This window comes from Parus major, chromosome 8 (assembly GCF_001522545.3).
Source record: "Parus major isolate Abel chromosome 8, Parus_major1.1, whole genome shotgun sequence".
NCBI classification, from domain to species: domain Eukaryota; kingdom Metazoa; phylum Chordata; class Aves; order Passeriformes; family Paridae; genus Parus; species Parus major.
In genome coordinates this window covers 25,917,632-25,939,417 of record NC_031777.1, presented here as the reverse complement: position 1 = coordinate 25,939,417, position 21,786 = coordinate 25,917,632, and the positions used below count along the sequence as shown (strand labels likewise).

The 21,786-nt window shown below is 41.3% G+C and overlaps 1 protein-coding gene across 3 annotated transcripts in view; it reads left to right on the top strand.

Annotated features, from left to right (window-relative positions):
• LRP8 (LDL receptor related protein 8) overlaps positions 1–21,786 on the top strand; it is a 172,479-nt gene that overhangs the window by 124,790 nt on the left and 25,903 nt on the right. For all 3 annotated transcript variants that reach the window (XM_015636257.3, XM_015636256.3, XM_015636258.3), the window contains exon 4: positions 8,122–8,250. In XM_015636257.3, the coding sequence (XP_015491743.1) occupies positions 8,122–8,250 (129 nt within the window). The remainder of the gene's footprint in view (positions 1–8,121; positions 8,251–21,786) is intronic.

The window sequence follows — 21,786 nt, the reverse complement described above, 5'->3', positions numbered from 1 at the left end:
CCCCCACTACTGTTAATACAGAAGGGAAGGGAAGGCTGAACTACATTGCAGCTGGCAATGTGTACATAGATTGACAAGGTAATTATCAATGTAGACAGTGGTGGGATGGGAGGTTTGGCAGGACAATGTTGTACATCACTCTCTTTCAAACTGGCTCTAGAAACAATAGAGTTTAAGGAAGATTTTATGTTCAGGGTACAAAAAGCAGAGTGTTTTTTCTGACCTTCTTAAACAAAGTCATGTCATTGGTGGATTTTTTTTTTTTTAAGTTTTGCTTTTGATTGAGCATGAAAAATGCCTCTCACAAAAGGGAATATTTAATAGTTTTTCTATTAGAAAACTATCTCTAAAGAAAATTTTGAGTCCTGGGTTTTGCTGGCAGGTCTGGGTGTTTGCTAACTACCAAAGTCAACTGTCAGTTTATTATGAAACTTAAAGATCAGCAGTGCACGTTGCTGCTTTACTTCTGCCAGGAACAGGTTCTTCTTCAGCTGTTCTGGTTTCCTACTTTGATATCTAGGATTTTCTCTGTGGTTTTTATTAGTTCTTCTTGCCTCTGTGCCAAGCTAAGGGCAACAACTGATCCTTGAGATGAGAGAAACCACCAGTGAAGAGAAAATAAAATGTTAACTAGTACAAAGGGATCTGAAGAAATCTGATGTGGAAACTCAGGTTTTCAGTAGCCAGAATAATGTCTTAAAGACACAACTCCTCTTGAAGGCAAGTTCTGCTCTGCTTTAGAGGAGCAGAGAGAAAGGCAAAGAGGGTCTGGTGGCTTCACAAGGAGGGACCATGTTAGGGTTTTAAACAGCTCTCCATTATTAGTCCAGAGCAAATTATGGCTTTTCCTCTTCCATCAAGAAGACATGTAAAGATCCAAAGTTGGTAGAAACATGGGGGAAAGTTGGCAGATGGCCTCCAACTTGAGTTTATCAAAATCCCTTTTTTGTTCCTCTAGACAATGAGGGCTGTGCTTCACTGTCATTATGCAGGGCTGTCACTACAGGGCTGTATTAATTTCTTCTCTGGATTAGTCTGAGTAAATGTTTCTCGTGACCATATGGCTGTGGTGTCAGGAAAGATGAGAAACTGGCATTCCGAGGTGGCACATGGCTCCTGGGCTCTCCCATAGCTGCACACTGTGCAATAATGCTTTTATTGCATTTATTTTACTCAGCTGGAACTGGACTGCACCAGCCTCATCCTGTTCACATTTCTGCCTTGCCCCGTGGGGTCAGGTCACACCACAAGTGAGCTGTGGTCATGGTTATTGTGTATGTTGGTGTTGTCCAGAATCTGCAGAAAATGGTAGCAAGAATTGGAATCCCAGGGTTATCCTGTGTCTCATTCAAGTTTATTAAAGGATTTGTGCACCCCTGATCAAAGCAGTGCCTTGAGGCTTTTAACATCAGATCCATCAGGGCACTGCTGGTCATACACAGAGGGCTGGGTGGAGCAGAAAGGCCAAGGCAAGCCAAGGACTGACCTTGAGGGATTGCTGACAATATCTGTGGAACTGTTCAGTTTCCCCTGGAAAGGCAGCTTTTGTCTCAAGGTGCTTGGGCATAAAAGCTGCTTTAGGGAATGAACTTTTGCAATGAATTCTCATGTGTGCAATGGTGGGTAAGGAAATGTAGTTTGCTCAGGAGCAGGAAGCCCTCTCTGTATCATGTGCATCTTTCTCGTGCCTAATAACCTGTCATGGTCTCTTAGAAACTGGTTTGTCTGTGCACAGCCAGACTCGACAGTGGGGGAATGTCACAGTGTATTCTACAGACACCAGTTAAAAAACCACTCTTGTTTTGCAAGCACTAGATGGTTTAAAAAAATGGAATTTAATGAGGATCAGCAGCCTATACCCTCACTGTTGTTAAACATCTATTTTCGTAAATTCTGAAATTTCAGAAGTATCACCATGAGAAACAGTTTAAAGGAATTAAAAACCTTTCTGATTCCTACTGAAAGTATCACAATTTTCCTGCAGTTTGAGACCAAGAAGGATCATGTAATCATCCAGTCTGACCTCCTGTTTACCATGGGCCAGTGACCTAGACCTGGATTTACCCTAAACAAGCCAACTGACCTGAATTTAAGGATTTTATTTCTCAGCAGCAGGGCCTTTTGGGCCCATCAGGTAGAGAACAAAAGTGCCATTGGAACAGTATCTGGAGAAGCTCTCAGATGAATTAGGTGAGATGTGCTCAGATGATTGCAGCAAAAGAGCATTTGCTGTGTTTACAGGAATACAAAATCAGCTGAAGTCCTGCCAGTCAGACTGAGGGAAGGAAATGCTTTTTGTAGCCAAGTTTGATGGTAGTTTCGATTTTTGAAGTGGAATGAATAAGACATAGCAATCAGTAATCAAAGATAAAATGGTGCACTGGAAGCCCAAGAGAAGGAGTCCTTTCTGTGCAGCTTGCTGTCCTGGGCTGTGACAGTATTCGGGGTTCCAAGTGTGCCAGGACAGCTCTGAACCTGGGATTCTTCCTGACCCATGCAGGTGGCTCACATTGTGAGACATGGAGCTTAGCTAAAACCTGATGCCATTTGTGTTTGCAGCCTGCTGTAGAGATCTCTTATCTCCTTGCACTCTGCTCAAATACAGTTTATATTACCTGTTAAAACGATTGGCACGATAGCAGAGAATCATTTTCTTACTTGACGTTGTTTGTAGTGTCTGTGCTTTTGGAACACCCTTTTCCTATAAAAGTTACATCACCATTATTCTGACAGTGAGTCTCTATTTCAGTAATTAGGATTAATCCTGGGATTTTGAATTCCTGATTATTTCACTCTGATGTCAGAAGTGGTAATCACCAAAGTGCTAATCTGCACAAAAGCAAGCTACCTATCTCAAGCTGAACCCCCACGTGTGCTAAGCTTATTTTCTCCCTCCAGTTTCAAGGTAGAGGAGTTGGAGACTCATTAAAGACTCCTGATACATGGTGTTGTAAAGGAGCCCTTCCTATAAGCACACAAGAACGGAGTTAAGGGCTATACTATGCAGTGCAATGGAGGGAAATCTGTGCAAATCCTCTTTTGTAACCCTGAGAACTTCTGAGCATAAGTCATCATCAAACAAATCACACCACTGAATCTGTTTATCAGGTGTATCAGTTGTTAATGCTGTTCCTGACATTTCACAGTATAGTTCCTTAGTCGCCTTTCCTAATCTGTTTTTTGAGTTGCTTAATTTATGTCAGAAGTTTTAAGCCTATTAAGTTAATAATAAGTTCATTATCCTTTTGTGCAGGAAGAATAGATTTTTCACTATTTTTGTGCCTTTACATGGTGCCACAAAGGTTATGGCATATCAGCCTGTACTTACACACCACAAATGTAGAGTCAGGTAGCATTAGTTCAAGCTCCAGTCCCTGGGAATTGGTGTCAGTGTGCCCCAGTTTGACCAGAACGGAGTTTCCTGTGGGAGCAGATGGATGGGGTGGCTGCTTCTGTCAACAAAGGCGTCATTGGTGGTGGGTTGGTCTCATTCCAAGTCTCACTGCTGTAATCTTAATTCATTTAAGCCACTAATCATTACATTTGTTTTGGCCTGGGCTGCTTTCAACTGAAATTGTGGAGCTGGTGTTTTCTCAGACATTTCAAGTATATGTGTAATACAGATACAGTGAGCACCCCAAGTACTGCTGCTGGATGAGTTGCATTGGGTTTTGGAAAGTTACAAGTTCATGTAAATCTTGCTATCCCAGCAGGCTGATGCTTGTAGTGTGTTGTTTTGCATGACAGAAGGGGAGTTCAGTGCAGCTCCTAACCTTAGTGGGAACAATTCTTTGATTAGCATTCCCCATAGTGCGTTCTGTCTCTGTGTATTGCTGATGCACAGATCCAAACTCAAGCAGCCAGCAAAAGCTGAGGGTTCAGGGGAGTCCCTGAGTGCTCCCAGTGCTCTGTGCACCAGGGCCAAAGAAACTCCCAGGACATGGGAATCATCCACCATGGATGTTGCTGTCCCCACACAAACACTTCCAATGTAAGGTGTCACAGGGAAGGCATCAGGGAGATCAAGTATAACAAATATGATATAAAACACTTTATAAGACTCACACCAGAATCTGATGTGTCTGGAAGGGTTGAGTAAACTGAAACAGCAGTGACCTGTCTTGAGCTGCAGAGTGAACTGGTGGTGAATGGGGTAGAGGCCAGTGTTCCTCACATCCACCCACAGCTGGGAGAAAGGGCAAGGGAAGGAAAGTACCAGTCAGACACACCTTCAGCTGTGACAATATTTTAAGTCATGATGGATTTTAAACTGTATTTCTTATGCACCTTAAATACTTCAATGGGAAACTTAGAGGTGTAAGTCAGTGGTGAGTGTAGACTGAGATATACATTCATATGCACACATACATACAAAGAACTATATATGTAAACTTGTAACAGATCTCTTTTCTGAATCACAAATCTTCAGTGATTGGGAACTCTGAGTTCTGAATTTTCCTAAGCAATCTCTGCCTGTCATCTCCCCTCCTCTCTGCAGAACAGTTGCTCATTTACCATTTTGGCTTGTTTTGCCTAGAAACAAACTGGATTCTAGTCCTGTGCTTGGGCAGGTATATGGTAGTTTGACATTGATTGGGATCTGGGGAAAGAAACTAAAACCACTGTAAGGTATGAACACTTATTTTGTTCTTGGTACATATCTGAGGCAGTTCTGCCAGCTGTGACAAAAGAAGATTTAAGGGCAGTGTTTGAGGAGTGGAGGTCCTCGTTAAAAAATATTTCTTTAAAAAAAGAAAAAGTTGACAACTAAACCATTGCTGGAGGAAAGAGGGAGTTAAGAATTTTAAGTTCCATAATAAAACTAGTGGAAATATTTGTGGGAACAATTCACTGGCATGGCAGAAAATAATTAAACCATTTTAGTACTGAGTTTTCTCTGTTGTAGAAAAAATAAGTTTTGGGTTGGAGCTTGTGAAGAACCTGCTGGTTCCTGGAAAACCACAAGGGGCAATCTAGAGAGGATGGGAAGTTATTTCAGCAGAGATAGAGGAGCCGTTCAGACCTGTAAGATGATGTATTTCCACAAAGGGCGTTCTTTTCAGTCTGCTGATGAAAAGTCTTGTGGGTTTCCCACCAGTAGAAGCTGCTTAATTGCATTTTGTGTATGCTCTTAGAATACCTGTTTGGTGAGAACCTGACAAATGGTCTTCTGAAAGTAAATCAATTTTGTTTTCTTGGGCTTTCTTGAATATACATGATGTCCGGAGCCTGAAAAGCACAGCAGTGGCACAAGAGGAAGCAAACAGTGGGGCGCCAGTTAGGCTCTATGGTTCTCTGAAAGACTTTGTAGCCTCCTATAAAGAGAAAGAAGAATGTGCCATTGGCGGTAGTGAGTAAATGGAACCTTCTTGTCTTCTTTGCTCTTGTCTCCTTATAAATAAACCATTGTTGTCCATCCTTGGCATTTGCAGTTCATTGTGATAAATTGGTCTTGATGTGTCTGACATTTCAACCAAGTCTTTTAATTGTGCTTTTCTGAAAAGGCAGATCTTGCTATAACTCGCATTGGTCCAGAATGCATCCAGGGTAAGAGCTCTCACCATCACACACAGCACTAACCCTTTCCTTTCTGGCTGCACAAAGAGGGAAGGAGGAAGTAAAACATTTTGGTCACGTCAGCCCAAGAGGCCTGGGTTTGTGTAAGCCATGCACAGAAACAGAAATGTTAAGTCTGGGCTGCAGTTGCTGAAAGCCTCCCTGATAGTGTGGACAACAACATGGATTCAACTTGCATCTGCAGCCTCTTGAAGGAGAGGGGAGGAAAACACCCAACTTGCTGGAAATGCAGGTCTGTTTTCACCAAAGTTTTGCTTTGAGTTTTGTGCAAGATCCTCTCTCTGTTACCTGCCAGTGCTTACAAGTCATTGGCTTCCATGCAGTGGTTGCTTGGGTGCAGAAACCACTGGAACAGAGAGATTTGATGAACTGTGACCAACAGCAGCTTCTCTTGCTGCATCCCTGAAAGTTCAAGCTTTGATTTACATATTTTAATGTCTGTAATTACTCTGCCAGGAAGATGATTAACATATCAACTATTTCCATAAATAGGAGCCTTCTGTTCCTACCTTTCCAAACCCTTCAGCTTCCCAAAGCTATTAAGCATCTGCCCACAGCAGCCAAGCAAAAGTAATGCCCACACTTTAAACTGTGGCCAATAAGTAACCTTTTTGCTGGTTAATGATCCAACTGTGTGATGATAGCATTTTAAGATTATATTTCACCTTCTTTAAAACCAGGTGTGTGGAACATGTTCTCACCTGTCTTAACCCACTTGGTTCTCAATGGAGAATTACAGTGAGGATGAAAGACCTGGTCCTACTTGGCATCTAAACAAATTCTCCTTTCCATCACAATTGCCAAGAAGAGCTAGAACAATTTTTGGGGGATATGGACAAATAACCTGATTAACGAAGGTCTCAGTGACATTTTTGGTATCCCAGTTTCCCCAGTAGGCCAGTCCAATCCAGACATTTCTGCAGTTGGGCAGTACAAAACCTGTGGCTTAGAGGGACAGGGACACAGGACCTGGCCCGAGTTGGCAGATACACTGATCCTGTGGGGTCTTGCTGGGGAGCCTTTCCAATGTTTTTTATTACTGATTTGCTGGAAAAATGATCCCAAAGCCTAAGTAAGGATCCCGTTTTTCCTCCTCCCTGTAATCATGCAACATTCATAAATGTTATTTAGGTATGCAGTGAGCAAATTTCAACAGAAATGCTGTCATGCCTCAGGGTTATAAAACTTCATTACATCTGTTATTAACTGTCTGTCTGTGGCAGGACCTAATTTTTCTTGATGTATTGGTTGCCCACAGCTTCTCAAAACTGCTTCTTATAACACTTCAAGGCGCTAAGACAGAGAAATCCAGGGATTAAATGGCACTGCTCTCCAAGTGGCTGATTGATGCTTTGGGGCTATAAGATGCCCTTTCACAGCCTCCTTGTGTAGGTGGAAGGGGAGATATAATTTCCATCCTCTCTTGCTGAGCACTCAGGAAGCTGATTGACTTTGTAAATACCTTTACCAGAGCAGGGTAATGTGAAGGTTTTCATTTAGAATTTAGGTTTCCCCCTGCTCAGTAGACCTGCAGCCATATACAGCATTATTATCATTAATACCAGTGGAAGAACTATTTGAATATATGTAATTTTTTGAAGAGAGAAATTGGTCTGTTTAATAAGCAAATCCTGCCAAACTGGATGATGATTCCAGAATGCTAAACAATTGTTTTAATTGTGGAACATTTTGCATTTCAGCAGCCTTGTCACAATAAATGTAGATCTGTTGCTCTTTACACTAGTATAAAAAAAAAAAAAAAAAAGGAATTTTAGCAATGCAAACTAGTTATGAGAGAATGAGTTTCACAGCTTACTTGGTTCCAGATAAATCTGGCAGATTCTTTTTCATAGTTGTGTTCTTGCCTGTTACTGGGGTTTTTGCTTCTGTAGGTGCTCCTGTGTCTCCATGTCTGACATCACAGTTGCCTTCAATTTACACAGTTACAGCTCAATTTGTTAAATATCTGCAAGTTCCTGCTTGTCCTTGCTGCTTTTTATCCTCAGCTTTGCTGACCACAATCTGCCCAGATCATTTACGTTTAGGAATTGCCTTGCCAAGCATAGACTGAAAAGAGGGAATTTGTTTTTCCTGGTGGTTTGTGCAGAGGTGCTGTGCTGTGTGCAGGGGGCAATGACTGAACAGCTCCAGCTCACTGTGTTGGGCAGGGAGGCAGAGCTGGTGCTGCACTGAGCATCCCCCCCTGTAACCAGCCCCAAGTTCTCAACTGGAATCCCTATTGGTCTGTTGAGACAACTTCCTCAGTTCATTTTGGTTGAGTTAAGCTCAAAACTAAGAGTGAGGGGTGGTGTTTGTTTTATTTGCATGCTTCTGGAAGGGGCTGGCTGGGACAGGCACAGGCTGGAGGGACAGGAAGGGCTTCGTTCCCTGATAGAAGAGGCAGCAGGTTGACATGGGGTTTTATTCCAATATGTCTCAGGATCGAGCCATTCAAAGCAAAACAACTTTAACAGCATAAACAGTGTTAGAAATATTTAGAAATACGTTTAACTTCTGGTTTTTTCTTTGTTTTTTTTCTTCCAGCCAAACAAGTGTGTCCATCTGAAAAAATTAGCTGTGGAGACTTAAGCAACAAGTGCATCCCATTGTCCTGGAGATGTGATGGGCAGAAGGATTGTGAAAGTGGAATTGATGAGGCTGGTTGCACTCCTGGTGAGTTAATACAGATGCAACATCTCCATTTAGGACTATAAAAGTCCTGGAGTGACTGTTACAAATTGCATGGGAAGGGATGACTTTTCCTGCCAACAAATTTATTCACTCTTCTTTGCAGTGCTAAGTGGTGACTTTTAGGAACAGAGAGGAAAGAAGGATTCTCCAGTGGGGACTGGCTGGAGAATGCATGAACTCCATGAAGAATTAAGTATTATTATTAGGGTTAACACCCAGGTGATATGGAAAGGACTTAAATAAGGTTCAAACCTTCCTTTGTGGTAGCTCAGCAGGTTCCTGCTGTGTCCTTGTCCCTGCAGAGTGGGGACAGACTCAGGCTGGCTTCTGCTGGGGTAGAATAGATAGGCCTGGACATTGACAGCTTGTTGGTTTCACTGGACAGGGAGAGAACGATGTACTCTGTACCCATAACTGTTTTAAATTCAGTCCCTAAATGGCCACTGCCTTTCATTAGGCCTTTCTGTGCTGAATGAAAGAGCCCTTTAACAGTGTTTTCAGTCTGTGAAAACTCCTACAGTGTGATCAAACCATTTCTCAGGCTGCCTTTTTGATAGACCAAATATATTAGTTCTTTATGCTTCTTGATGTCAAATATTCTCTTTTGAATCAATACTTGACTCATTCTTGTGGCTTCCTTTGATATTCCGGTTGGTTTTCCAACTTTCTTTTTGCACAGACCAGCAGAATATAGGGAACATCAATCTTGCCAGTCTCTGCAGAAGTAAAATCACCTTTCTAGTACTGTTCTTATTAAATTCTTTCTATGCAAATGATTCCAGGCTTTTAAGAAGTTCTGTAAGTTTTGTGTATTCACTCATCCCTCAATATTCCTAGTGTTGCATGTGCTATCAGCGATGTTATTTTTACTTCCAGGTTACTGGTTAAAGGGTTGAATGAATACATTCAAGCACAAACTGAAATTTCTTCATTTGAAAACTGGATTTTGGGCTCTAATTCCCACCCAGTTCAAAGTCCACATTATATCTTTTCTTTGGAGCTGTATAACGAAATATGTTTTACATAAACATTTTGTGGCTCTGAGTGAAGTGCTGTGGATGAATTTATTTCTTTGCAGTCAGCTTTATCAAACAAAATATTATCAAAGCTTTTACTTTGTGAGCAACTTGTTCCACTGTTTAGCTCTCTTTCTAAAAGTATCTTTTTCTTAGTCGTTTTTTTCTTTTTCCTTTTATTTTTCTTTTTTTCCATGTGAAACTCTTAAGTGTTTTCTCTTTATCATGTACATTTTTTTCTTTGAATGGGAGACTTGAATTAGAAACAAATTCAGAAGATAATTGTAACTGCTGTTTTCCTGATATGAGTTAGTGAAATTAGAACAATTTTACACTGGTGGCTGCCTCCCCTGATTTAATGCTGCTGCTCACACCAGTGGGAATGGTCTCATGGAGTCTTTTAGTTATAATAAAAATCTACTTGAAATTGCTTTGAACTTTTTTTTTTTTCAAAGCCCTAGGTAACCCCCAAAATGAATGTCAATATGTTCTGAATGCCACATCATTTCAGCATAATGATGCTATTAATGGATTTGGAAATAGCTGAGTGTTTCTGCTCTGGATGTTTCAGCATCTCTACTCTTATTTAGCTTCCAGTTTTAGTGCATGAGCAGGTTCTTAAAAAAGGAAATTTAATCCAAAGACAAATTATCAAATTTTGATGGTTTTTAGGTAACTGGTGAGAAATGAATCAGTAGCTTTCAACTGATTTCTAATGTCTGAGTGTTGTTCCCACACACTGGAAATCTCTGCTGAGTCTGGCTGTGGAATGGGCATGAGGACCAGGGGAAAGGCATTGACAGGTAAACTGTGAGCGTCCTGGGAGGGTGCAAACATCAAAAGCTTTCAGTCCTAAGATCTCAACTCGGCATCTTTCAGAGGTCAAAACTCCCTTTGAGAGGGAAGCAGGAGGCACTGCTGAATGGCTGTAGTGAGAGCACTTTCATGGAAGTTGCCTGTCAAATGAAGGTCTTTTCCTCTTGGATGAGAACAATTGTGTGAGCTGTTTCAACAGAGAGCTTGTGGAGGATTGATAGCTATCCTGTCTCTTACCCAAATCTGATAAACCTCACTAAGCCTATCCACTGATACTCTGTTAACATTCCCATTTCTTCCCTGGTTAGAATCCTCCTTTCTCTGTCTCCTCTTATCTCAGCAGCACACAGTATCCTGACCACTTCAGACCTCTTCTTCTCTTTGTTTTGTTAATTTAATCTCTGCACTCAGGTTTTTATTCTCATTTTATAAGAAGCTTCAGCACTTATAGCACTGCCTGTCACCCGCAGCCCCTTGGAGCACAGCACCCTGTCACAGAGGCTTGCACTCCTCACAGAGCTGACCAACTTGTCTATAAATAACAACATTGTGCTGGATAAATGTTTGGAAGGAGATTTATTTGTGCTCAGAGTAATTTCTGTGGTGAGAGCCTGTATGTGCAATAAACAAGTGGATGATGACTTGAAGATGATGTGAGTGAGGGCATCCAGACAAAAAACCCCTAAGCTCTTCCTAAATTCATGTTAATAAAGCTATTACTACAACCTCATGTGACACTTCAAAAATATTTTAACTGTGTATACTCTTGCTTTTTGATAGGAATAACTGTCTCTTGGATTTATAATGCTTCATAAGGACTCAGTATGGAATTTATGAACCTTTTTTATGCCTGCATTTCTGCATTGGTAGTTTGTACCAGTAACAAGATTGTGCTGGTATCCAGGAGCAAAGCTTGGTTGTGCTGAGGCTGTGCAAGAACCTGTTCCTGTGTCAGAATATTCTCAGCCCAAGTTTAGGGAGGTTCTCCTGCAGGAGGGGCAGTAATGATTATGGCATAGAATCATCCAGAACTGTAGGAACAGTGTAGGTGTATTATGGTTCCTCCTCCTCCAGCAATTTCCTTTCCAGCTACTGCTCTGAACCTTGTAATTCTTGATTTTTCCTCTAAGAATTATATCATTACTTTTTTAATCCAAGTGAAATGTATCCAGTGCAGACACTGGCACAGCCAGCTGGGGGGAGAAAGCAGCTGCTCAAAGACTCCGGGACAAAAGTAGGGAATCTGAACAAGGAGATAAAATGGTGCAATTTGCCCTGTGGAAGAACTTGTCAAGGAAGCAATGGAAACTGCAAAATTCTTTCACCTGCAATGGATAAAGCACCAGTGATCAGGGATGCAGATTTGTGTCTGCACAGGCTGGAGTTGCACTGGGGATTAATTGCAGGTATTAATCCTTTCACATAGGTAGTTAAGTGCCCATCTGCCTAAATAATTGACTTCCAACAGACAGGCTTTAAGAACACTACTGACTTCCAGTGCACAATGTTTGAAAATGCAAATATCTGCCTTTTTAAAATAAGACTATCTATGTAAAAAGAAAAATCTTATTTTTCAGTTTTTGGAGCAGAAGTAATTTGACTCTTCACAATACCAGGTGTGTTGTAGTCATAGGTCAGGGTTAGCAGTCTTGAATTTGCTGGCTTGGAGGTGTTGGCAGCCTCCTTATTTCCCTGGTGAAGGTTTTCTGCTCCCAGTGCACCCAACCTTTGTCACAATGGATTGGACAAGCTTAGGAATGTGTTTACTGAGACTAAAAGAGAAATTAAATTTGAGAGGCTGTAATTAAAGCAACACAACCCAGGGTCCGTCTGGACTTGGCTAACTACTGCAGAACTTGTTAAATCTCTGCTGAGAGAGGCACTAAGCAGTGCTTTGTCAGCTGCTCAGGAATACAGAGAGCACTTGAGAGTGGCTTTAGAAGAGAAGAGCTGCCATCCTGGACCAGCTGAAATGGCACTGAACCCCTTTAATGCACACATGTTCCTCCTGAGAGACTGGGATGCTCACAGAGAACAAGGCTCTGGCCCCATCTCTTCTGGCTGTGTCACTGGTTCTCACCTGAACCACTGCTTGCATTCAATATGGAAATTGTATCTTGCAGATGAGGAGTTGGAAGTGCACCATTTTCCCCTTTCCCAACAGTCAGATGCAGTGAAATGATGTATTCATTGATACATTGATAGCAGAATAAGCTATTTATCCATGCCATGGTTTATTCTGCTAAACCATAGCAGAGAGATAGTGATCATGGGAAACTTTTGCAGGCAGTGGACATATTCCTACTGACCTTGGCTGAGGTGAGAGTCAGGAATTCCTGCAGGAGTCTCATGCCAGTGACAACTCCATTACCCAGAGCATCTTTTTTGGACCCTGGTCTTCAGACTTTTCATTGCTTACCATGTATGTCAGAATGAGTTCTAGATTTTCAGCCTTATACTATGATAATATGCCAGATTAAAAGTGAACAAACTGGCTAAAGGTTTTTTAAATTTGTGAGGGAAACCACAGCAAGCATGTGTGTGCTCAGCTGTAACCCTGTGTCCTTGCCATGGCAGCTCACAGGCTTTCCTGTGTATATAGATCATTTACAGGATCCTCAGGTGCTGAACTTCCCACTTTTCCTGGCACAGCTCCAGGCTCAGGTGTTACTCTCTGTAAAAAGCAGCAGCCCCTCCAAGTGAGGCGTTCAAGAGCAGAAAACTTTTAGTCACTTCTTGCCAGTGCCCTGGTTAACAGCCCTCAGGTCATGAGAACCATGGGCTGAAGGCAGAATTTAAAGCAGGCTAAAGCTGTTCATCCCTCCAGCAGATCCACCTGGAGATGAACCAGCTGAAGGAGGGAAATTGTAAAGCTGATCTAAAGTCACCTTCCCCCTAAGTGCTCCTGCACTTATGCTCATATGAAGTGATAGAAAGTGACCTTTCTATTGACAGTTCAGTTGTTTTATCATCTTTTATCATTGTCCTGTAATTATAAAGAGCATCATGTTGTCCTAGCACTGTTTTCTTCCTTGTGCATTAAAAGGCACCTGTATTCTCATGGGTCTCACTTCCAGTGCTCCCCACTGGGATTTGACCATACTGATCCAGTCCATTCCAGATCTCCACTGATCATACTGAGACCTTCTAACTTGGTGATAATGTAGCACTGATTTTATCTTTCATTGCAGTTTGATTAATGTGTGCTTTTGTCGAAGTTAGTTCTGTTCACTACCTGTTAATGACTTAACGTTCATTATGTGCTGTCCCTCAGTCACCTCAGAGGGACATTAAACCCAAAGGATCAGATTTTGCCGTGGATTCTCCCTGATAAACCCACCAATTTTAACAGGGTTAAAACCCCGACAGCATCTTAGTCATGCCTGTAAAAGAAATATTTATCCACTATCATTATTCATTATTTTAGTATGTGATGAAAAGAAAAATCCTGGCTTTTTATAAAGGGTAGCTGTAGCTTCAGTGCACTTGTCATGGTGGAAGAATTTACAATTATTTCCAAGAAGGAAAAAAAGAATTGCTAGATTTAACAAATGCAAGTCCTTCATAAATAAGATAAGGTAGCACAGCAATGATATCCTCTGGGCTTTACATGATGTTTAATTACTGGACAGCTGGAGGGATTAATGCTTGTGCATTATGCCCTGGCTCTCAGAAATTAAACATGTACAGCTGCCACTTTATCACTGCTTAAAGTATTAGAGCTCCTTCAAAAGCAGTAGTAATTTGCAGAAAAATCCCCATTGTTATTTAGGAAAAATCTCAGCCCATAATCACATTTGTCCTGAGTTCCTTCAGAACAAAACGGCAAGAAAAAGAGATTGGGAGTTACTTTTAATTGCATGCTGACAGGAAAAGTGAAGGTAGTTGCATTTTTAATGTTAGATGCTCGTTGTAATTAAACATAATTAAACAGTGTGTGAACTTGGGGTAGAGGTAAGACAGTCATTGTATAAATCCAGAATTAAACCCTAAAGCCATGGCCCAAGCTGTGCCAGGGCTCTACCTGCAGAGGGTGAGGGCAAAAAGGCTTTGCCTTCCCTGCTGCTGTCTCTGGAGCTTAGGTTTATGATGGAAGACGGGTGGCACATCTGCAAATGGAGCTTCCAGCATGGAGCAGGGCTTTGGGGGTGGCCCTGTGCTGATCCTCCTCACAGAGAAATTGTCCCTATCAGTGTTCCATGAATAATTTATTCTTTAAAGCAGAGTAGATGAAAACACAGTCTGAAAACAAGGCAATGCAGCAGTGGTACTTTTGCAGTATTTCTCTGAAGGAGCATGAGGGAAAAAGGGGGGATGCAAAGAACAGCACAAACACATTCACACCCCCACACAGACACATCCTGGACACCCCAAAGGATCATTGTTCACAGGGTTCTGGAAGAGGACTGTGAAAGAGCTGCTTTTATACAAAGAATTTTCTTTAATTAAAACTAAAGCTTAATAGTGCTGAACTGCAGGATACCTGTGCACACCCACACAAGCTTTGTCCTGCTGCTCTTCCTGCACTTTAGCTGGAGACATTGGCTCTGATTCTTCTTTCCAATCTCACATCATTCTGGCAGAGGAGCAAGTATTGGCCAGTAATTTTGTTTATCTTTTGGGTAATCTGTCTTTCAACAGTTAGATCTTCTAGAGTTTAAACAGTCAAGGAATTACATCTCTTATTGCCAAATACAATTGTATTTCAAACCCCTGAAGTGCTTTCTTCATAAGAATGCAGCTATAATTTTGAGCTTATTCATCCCAAAAAGCAAGAATCTGTTTAGTTTTATTCAGGGAAATCTTCTGTAGCTGACAGTGCCAATGATGATGCTATGATGGCAGATATGTGGGTAGGAGTTGCATCCTGCATTGGCCACCAGTACATATGTGTTACACTAATTAACAGTTCTGCTTCCTGAGCATATGATCTGAAGACTAAATCAAAATCAGTAGCCTGAACTCAGCACAGTCCTACGCAGGAGAGGACCATGTCATGTTTGATGCAAGAGATTAAAAAAACAAGTTGGTTTATGAGTCATATTAACAGATAAAACTAATCTGAAAGTCATCTTAGTGGCTGAAACACTCTTTTCATAGAGGATGATATAAGGGTTGGATTACCTTTGCTTTTACTTCCCAAAGAAATTTGTTCATTAGATAAATATGTAATGAGAAAGGTTTAGCTCACAGGAAACACCACTTCATTACCCTTCTTTGTTCCAATAACTTTAAAATAATTGCTCATGTTGAACATGTCTTCATTTCAGCCCAAATCCAGGAAAGTGCTGCTTTCTATTCCCAAGTCATAGAAACTGCAAGGCAAATCCTAATGCCATGGAAATCTCATTGCTGTTAATGTGAGCACAGTCAGCACACAACCCTTACAGGTTTAATTGCAGTGAGTATCACACAGTGATTAAATTTTCCATTTGAGTAGAAAATCTAATACTGTTTTTTGAGAAATAATTGCCATTCTTTTCTGGAATTGTGGGTACACAGGTACATTGTCTACATCACATAACAGCTGTGTCCCCTAATTATCACATAACTGAAAACAGTCAGGGGCTGGTTGTTTCCTGAGCAGTCTGTCAGTCTCTCCCCCTCCCAAAATCACCACAGGGGTCTTGTGTTTATGGACTTGGTCATAATAGGATGTGCTTATATTCATAACCTTGAATGGGGCTGCACCAGATTCTGCCAATTGCTGTGTTGCATGCTCAGTGCTTCTTTTTAAAGCTACTTCTCCCTTCAGATCAGTCGTCTTGCAAACCATTTTACTTCAAAAGCGTCTTTTAATTGTTATTGAACCTACATTCAAGCTCACTTTGGATCACTGTTCCTAGAGAAATGTGAGACATGGTTGGGTAAAGTGAGGAATTGAGAAGGCAAAGCTCTCAGCCTTGCCTTGTTTTGTCTGTGCTCCAGAAGAGTTAATAGTGCATGTTCCAAATGCAGTGAATGTTTAATAGTGAAGCAAACTGCAATGAGAAATATTTCCTCTTACAGACAGTTCCCATCAAGCAAAGTAAATTAGTGGAAATGGAGATTTTATGGGACACTGGCCTCACTGCTTGTAATGTGAGCTCTACTTTGTCCCTCACTGCTCAAGTGAATTCAAACCTATGAGTCAGCAGCCTCCAGGATTTCCTGCTTGGTTTTGGCAGCAACTTATAAATAATGTAATTGGTTCTGAGAAAATGACTCAGCTTTCCACTGGTTAAAATTAGTTACCAACTAAGTACCATCTCTGTGCTTAGGAATGGGTAAGGGTTAGGAGAAAGTGGCTGGCCAGTGACGTGGCTGTGGAGCAATGGGCTGGGATTCCTTGCCTTTCCCACACTTCCTAAGAATAAACCCACTTGTGCTGTCATTTGCCAATGTGATTGGAGTGAAGCTTTTAGGATTTTGATTAAGTTTCTCCTGAGCTGGACATAAGGAACCAGAAAACAGTGGGGAAAACAGGCAGGTCATGTCTCTGTGTCAGCAGATGAGCAAGAAATGGGAATCTGCCCAGTAGGTGGAAGGTGACATCCATGGATTGGCTTTTCCTGGCAAAGTGTCTGTGATTTAAACTCCACAATGGCAAAATTAAATCGTGGTTGTGCAGAAAATTCATAACCACAAGGAGTCCTGCTGAATCCAGGAGGTCTGTGCGTGCAGTAATGTGGGATTTGTGTGCACTGTCCCAGGATGATGCCCTGATCAGGAATACCCTGTTCTGCTTACTGAAGGTTCATATATTCCTCAGAAATGCAGAATTTTGTGTGACAATATTAGAGCAGCTGTTAATTTAATGGCTATTATCAGATGTTTCTGAGAGATTTGCCAAATTGGTATAATTTGTAAAATTACCATTTTAATAAGCAAGGGAAAATAAGGGAAATAAATAAGGGAATAGGAGTGAGCTTGTCCTGTACAGGCACCAATTTTCAAAGTCAGGAAAGAAACTCACTAGACGCTTCACAGCACATTTGTTTTTGAGTTAAATTTTGGCTAGTACCAAACATATCCAATCTGATTCAGCTGGTTATATTCCTTATATATAATATAATAATATATTCATATTCTGATTATAGTCAGAATATGAAATAATAATTTCTTTATCCTCATGAGATCCTCGTGGGGTGTCTAGGATTGTCACAAAAGCAGGACAGTATTAACCTTTGGTATTCTGACCATCCATTTTTGTCTTTCAAGCTGCTTTATTTTACCTTTAAATCCTTTACACTGGATTCACTTGTTCTTATTTTGAGGTAATTTTCAGTCATTTAGCCAGAAGAACATCTGATAAACTTCCTAACCCTTTCCTGGTTTGAAGGGAAATTGAGGAGACCACGGGTATGAGTTGCAACCTTATTGCACATACATAAAGACAGACAGTACAGAGTGTGCATACCTTTGTGCATAAACTGCTTCTCTCTGTAAATTGGGGGTCATAATTAATTCTGTTTCCAGATAATGAAGCCACTTGGAATGAATATATGAATCTCAGGGAATACATTCTAAATCACCAAATACATTTTTGAAACAACTATTATTTGTCAGCAGGGGCTTTGGCATCTGGTTGCTGGGTTATAATTAACTAATACTATGCAAATACTGCTGCAGAGAATGGGAAAATGACTGATTTGTGTTTGAGGGCAGCGTGTGACAAAGGCAGACAGCACATGCAAATATTAATTTGCAGGAGTGCGTGAGATGGCTCCTTAGCTCCATTAGTGATTTGAACAATATCAGGAATTACTATTCCTTCTGCAGCCTCCATCTAGATGGGCTTTTCGGTATCAATCACCATAGCAACAACCACTGGTGGGAGTGAGGCTGCAATTCCGCTGCATTATTCCCTCCATGGGAGGCCTGTCATTTCTTCAGAGCGATGAGCTTCAAGGTCATCTTCATTTACCTCCATCTCTTTTGCTGTCCTTCCTGGAGGGCAGCTTTCCATGGGAAACTTGTCCTTCCAGGCACGAATCCATGCTTTAAAGACTGGCATTTGACAGAAGATCTGTATGAAATATTCAGGTATTTGGAAAGTAATTGACTGCAGGCAAAATAAATAATTTAGACAGAATTAAACCTGAAAATAAATACTAGTTAAGCAAAACTAATATGCTGACAGTGCTGGTAACTGGGAGTTCCAACATAATCTACCCTGTCTGCACTCTGTGACCTCCTTATCCATGGCCCAGCTCAGAGATTGGTTTCTGTGGGCTGGGGGAGCTGGGCTTGCCCTTGGGACAGAAACCCTGGGCAGATGGAGCTCAGGAATTCCACCCCTCAGCCCTGCAGAACTCAAACCCTAAATCTCAGAGCTTGGGAGGGTTCCTCAAGTCCAGCAGCCTCTCCTGCCAGTGTTGAAGCAACCATGAATCAACAGCAGATCTCTCCACCCTGATGTAAATGTTGGTGTATGCACAAACCATCCTTTGCCTGCTTCAGAAGATCCATAATCAGATTTAAACAAATATAAATTTTCAGACGCGTTTTTTAAGTTGCTGTGGGGACAATGTCAGAAAAATACAGTGTAATAATTCTTCTTATCCTCTTGTCTTCAGCATCAGTGGATAATTGCTGCTATCCACTTTACCACAAATTTTACCAAATAATTATCATTCTTCAAGCCATTCACATAATTTCAAGTGGAAATGGCTCTTTTGGAGGAGAGATAAATTAAATACCTGATTCTTACTGAAAAGCTATAAAATCTTTAATTAGAGATTAGCAATGACAGCAGTTATAGTCCATTGTACATAATTCCCAGATCCTGGTAGTGATGGACATACCATTTATTTAATTTTTCCAATTTTATCCAGATTTGACAGTCCATACTTGGTAGAGTTGTCCATTGTAGAAATGGTATGTTCAAATATATATTTGTTGAAATGACAGTTTTTAATGAGCACCCTGTATTTTTAGAGAATTCTACATCTTGAGAGCATTCTGCTTTTTTCTAAAAGCACTTAAAAAGCATGTGGCAGAGTTATCTGAATTTTTGGTGCCATGCCTGAGCTAAGATTGTCCGTGCTGCACCAGACTCTCACTAAAGCCTCTGGCTAAATCCTGGCTCTGGGCAAAAGAGAACCAGCCAGGAATGGAACACTAACTCCACAACTGCAATCTCTCTGATCTTTTGTCATTTTATTATTTTTAACTTCCTCTATCCCAAGGCTGCTTCTGCTCCACTCTCCTCAAGAGAAGTGACAAGAGTGCAGCTGCAGGCTGAGAAAAAACTGTGACAGTTGTGCTCTACAGATTGGCACATAGCACAGGGCAAAAATTAATGCAGAATACCTCTGGTGTATTTTGTCTATAGGCAAAATCTACATAATCATTTTTGTTGATATTTTACTTCCTAAAACTGTGAAGAACCTTTACACATTACTGTGCTCTACAGTAAACTGGTGTTATAGTTATGCTTTGTTGGTTAAACACATCTTGACAAACATTTCCAAGATTTCTATTGGGATCACTCGTGTTTGAAGTACGTTTTGCACCTTAGAGTACAAGATTTATTAATTTCTTCTGTGCTAAGGAAAGCAAATTATTATTTGATTCCTTGGTCTTGAGTGAATCAGCCAACAATAGGACAGGTAGCGAATCTGGAGAAAGCAAACAAATTGCTCAAGTCAAAAGATACCCCAGTGATCATTTAATTACTATTGGCACATTTTCTACTGAAATGCTCTGCAGGCAACAAAATACTGTAGTGATGGGGCTGTGAGGTAACCTGGCAGATTTATGGAAGGGGATGTGAAGCAAACTGTCCCTGGGGCTTTCCTGCCTCATGCCCATCTCCCCAGGTGCTGTGTAAGATAATTGTAGTGCTTTGTTTATTTATTGGGCTCCTGGCTGCGGTGCCAGGCAGTGCCATGGCAGCTCTGCCCAGGCACCCAGGGCTGGGAGCTGCAGCCTCAGCCGGACCCTGGCATGAAACCCTGAGGATTCCAGCTGTTGGGAGGGTGAGGGAAGGCTGAGGGGTGTTGGGATGCTGTCTGCCCTCCCATGGCAGCGGCAGAGCGCACAGGGCAGGTGGATGGAGCTCTCTGCTGGAGACAGGTGTGACCCAGAAGGAACTGCTTGATCCCCCACTAAGGGCAGTTCCCAACAGCCAAACTGCTGTGCTTGTTCATGGAGAGAGAGCTTGTAGTCTCTAGTGCTGGCATCACACTGAGCTTAATTTTTAAAAAGAAATTAAATAATCATGACCATGCAATTTTCCTAGCTAGCAGTTCTTAGGCTTCACTGAGAAAGTCCTCATGAGAGGTTACAAAAGCTGAACTGCTTCTACTTTCTGGCTGTGATTATCAGTAATTTTATATCTGTACTGGGATTTGTAGGTGCAAAGGAGGAGCTTTTGTGCAAACTTCCATTGTCTGTATCCCACTCCTATGTTTATCAGTTGCTAATTTGCCAATGCAGCAAATTTCTGAAGGGAAATATGTACAAACAGGAGGAGGGGTGGAGGTGGGACCACAAAAACAACGAGGGGAAAAAGAGGGACTCATTACAGTTGGTGGAAAGGAAATTTATGCACATTTGGAATGTGCAAATCATTACAATCTTGCCCAAACATTAGGGATCAAAGAACTATGCAAGATTTTGCTCTCTGATCTGTTTCTGAGATTCATCAAAATAATGCCAGAAAAGCAGTTTATTCTTCTCAGCCTTTATCTGTTAAAGAAGCTGTACATAGCCATAGAAATATTCCTGATTTTCCATTACCATTTTAAAATAGATGGGTAAAATTGTAACTGTTGCCTTGACTTTATGTTACCTCCACTTTATGAAGGAATGTTCCATATGCAGTTCCATATAACAGCTCCTCTGAAGACAGTGTTAAGTTAAATATCTGTGTACTGATTCAGTAGGGTTAATAGATGATTTCAAGTTATGGGGTAAGGATAGAAAAATCTGCTGAATGGAGATAAAGAGCAGAATTTGGGTGATATTCAGAGCATTTTAATGGCCTCAGTTTTGACATGCAAAAGATTAAAGTTTTCAGATGCTTCTCCACCTGTGCAACTTATAATTCAGGTCCTTATGAGAAGGATTCATCTCCTAGTATTAGTTGTCTGATCACAATTCCATCTGCTTGGAGAAACTCTGGCTGTTCCAAGGGACGGGCTAAGGACATCTCAGTACCTGAAATACTCTACCAAGTGCAGAAGGAGCCCGAGCAGCTCCTTTGGTGCCTCGCTCTGTTGTGTTCTGATTGGTGTCAAGTGGAGCAGCTGAGATTCTCTTCAGTTTCTCCCTCCTGGAGGGTCCTGGCTAGTGCATGGTAGCTTTGCAAGCAAGGAAGGCAATCCTCTTTCTCTTCTAATTAGGTGGATTGTTGTGTTCTAACATCTGGAAAACCTGGGACTAAATAGGACAGAGCACAGGGCAGGAGAGGAGAGGTGTGTGTGTGTATATATATATTAATGTTCTCATGTAAAATGAGAGGCTGCTTAGGTTATCAGACAGAGCCCAGCAAGTTTGCCAGACAGAATGTAATTAGGCATCTGTGCCAATGGACATGTTCTTAAATGCTGGATAAATACAGCTTTATTCCTAGGTATAAACCAGACATAATATTGCAGGAGAATCCTGCTGAGTTCCTGTCACTGGCTGAAATCTGGGATATGACAGGTCCTTTAGAGGGATTCTGCTGCTTTCCAGGTGCAATTATCACTGCACTTGT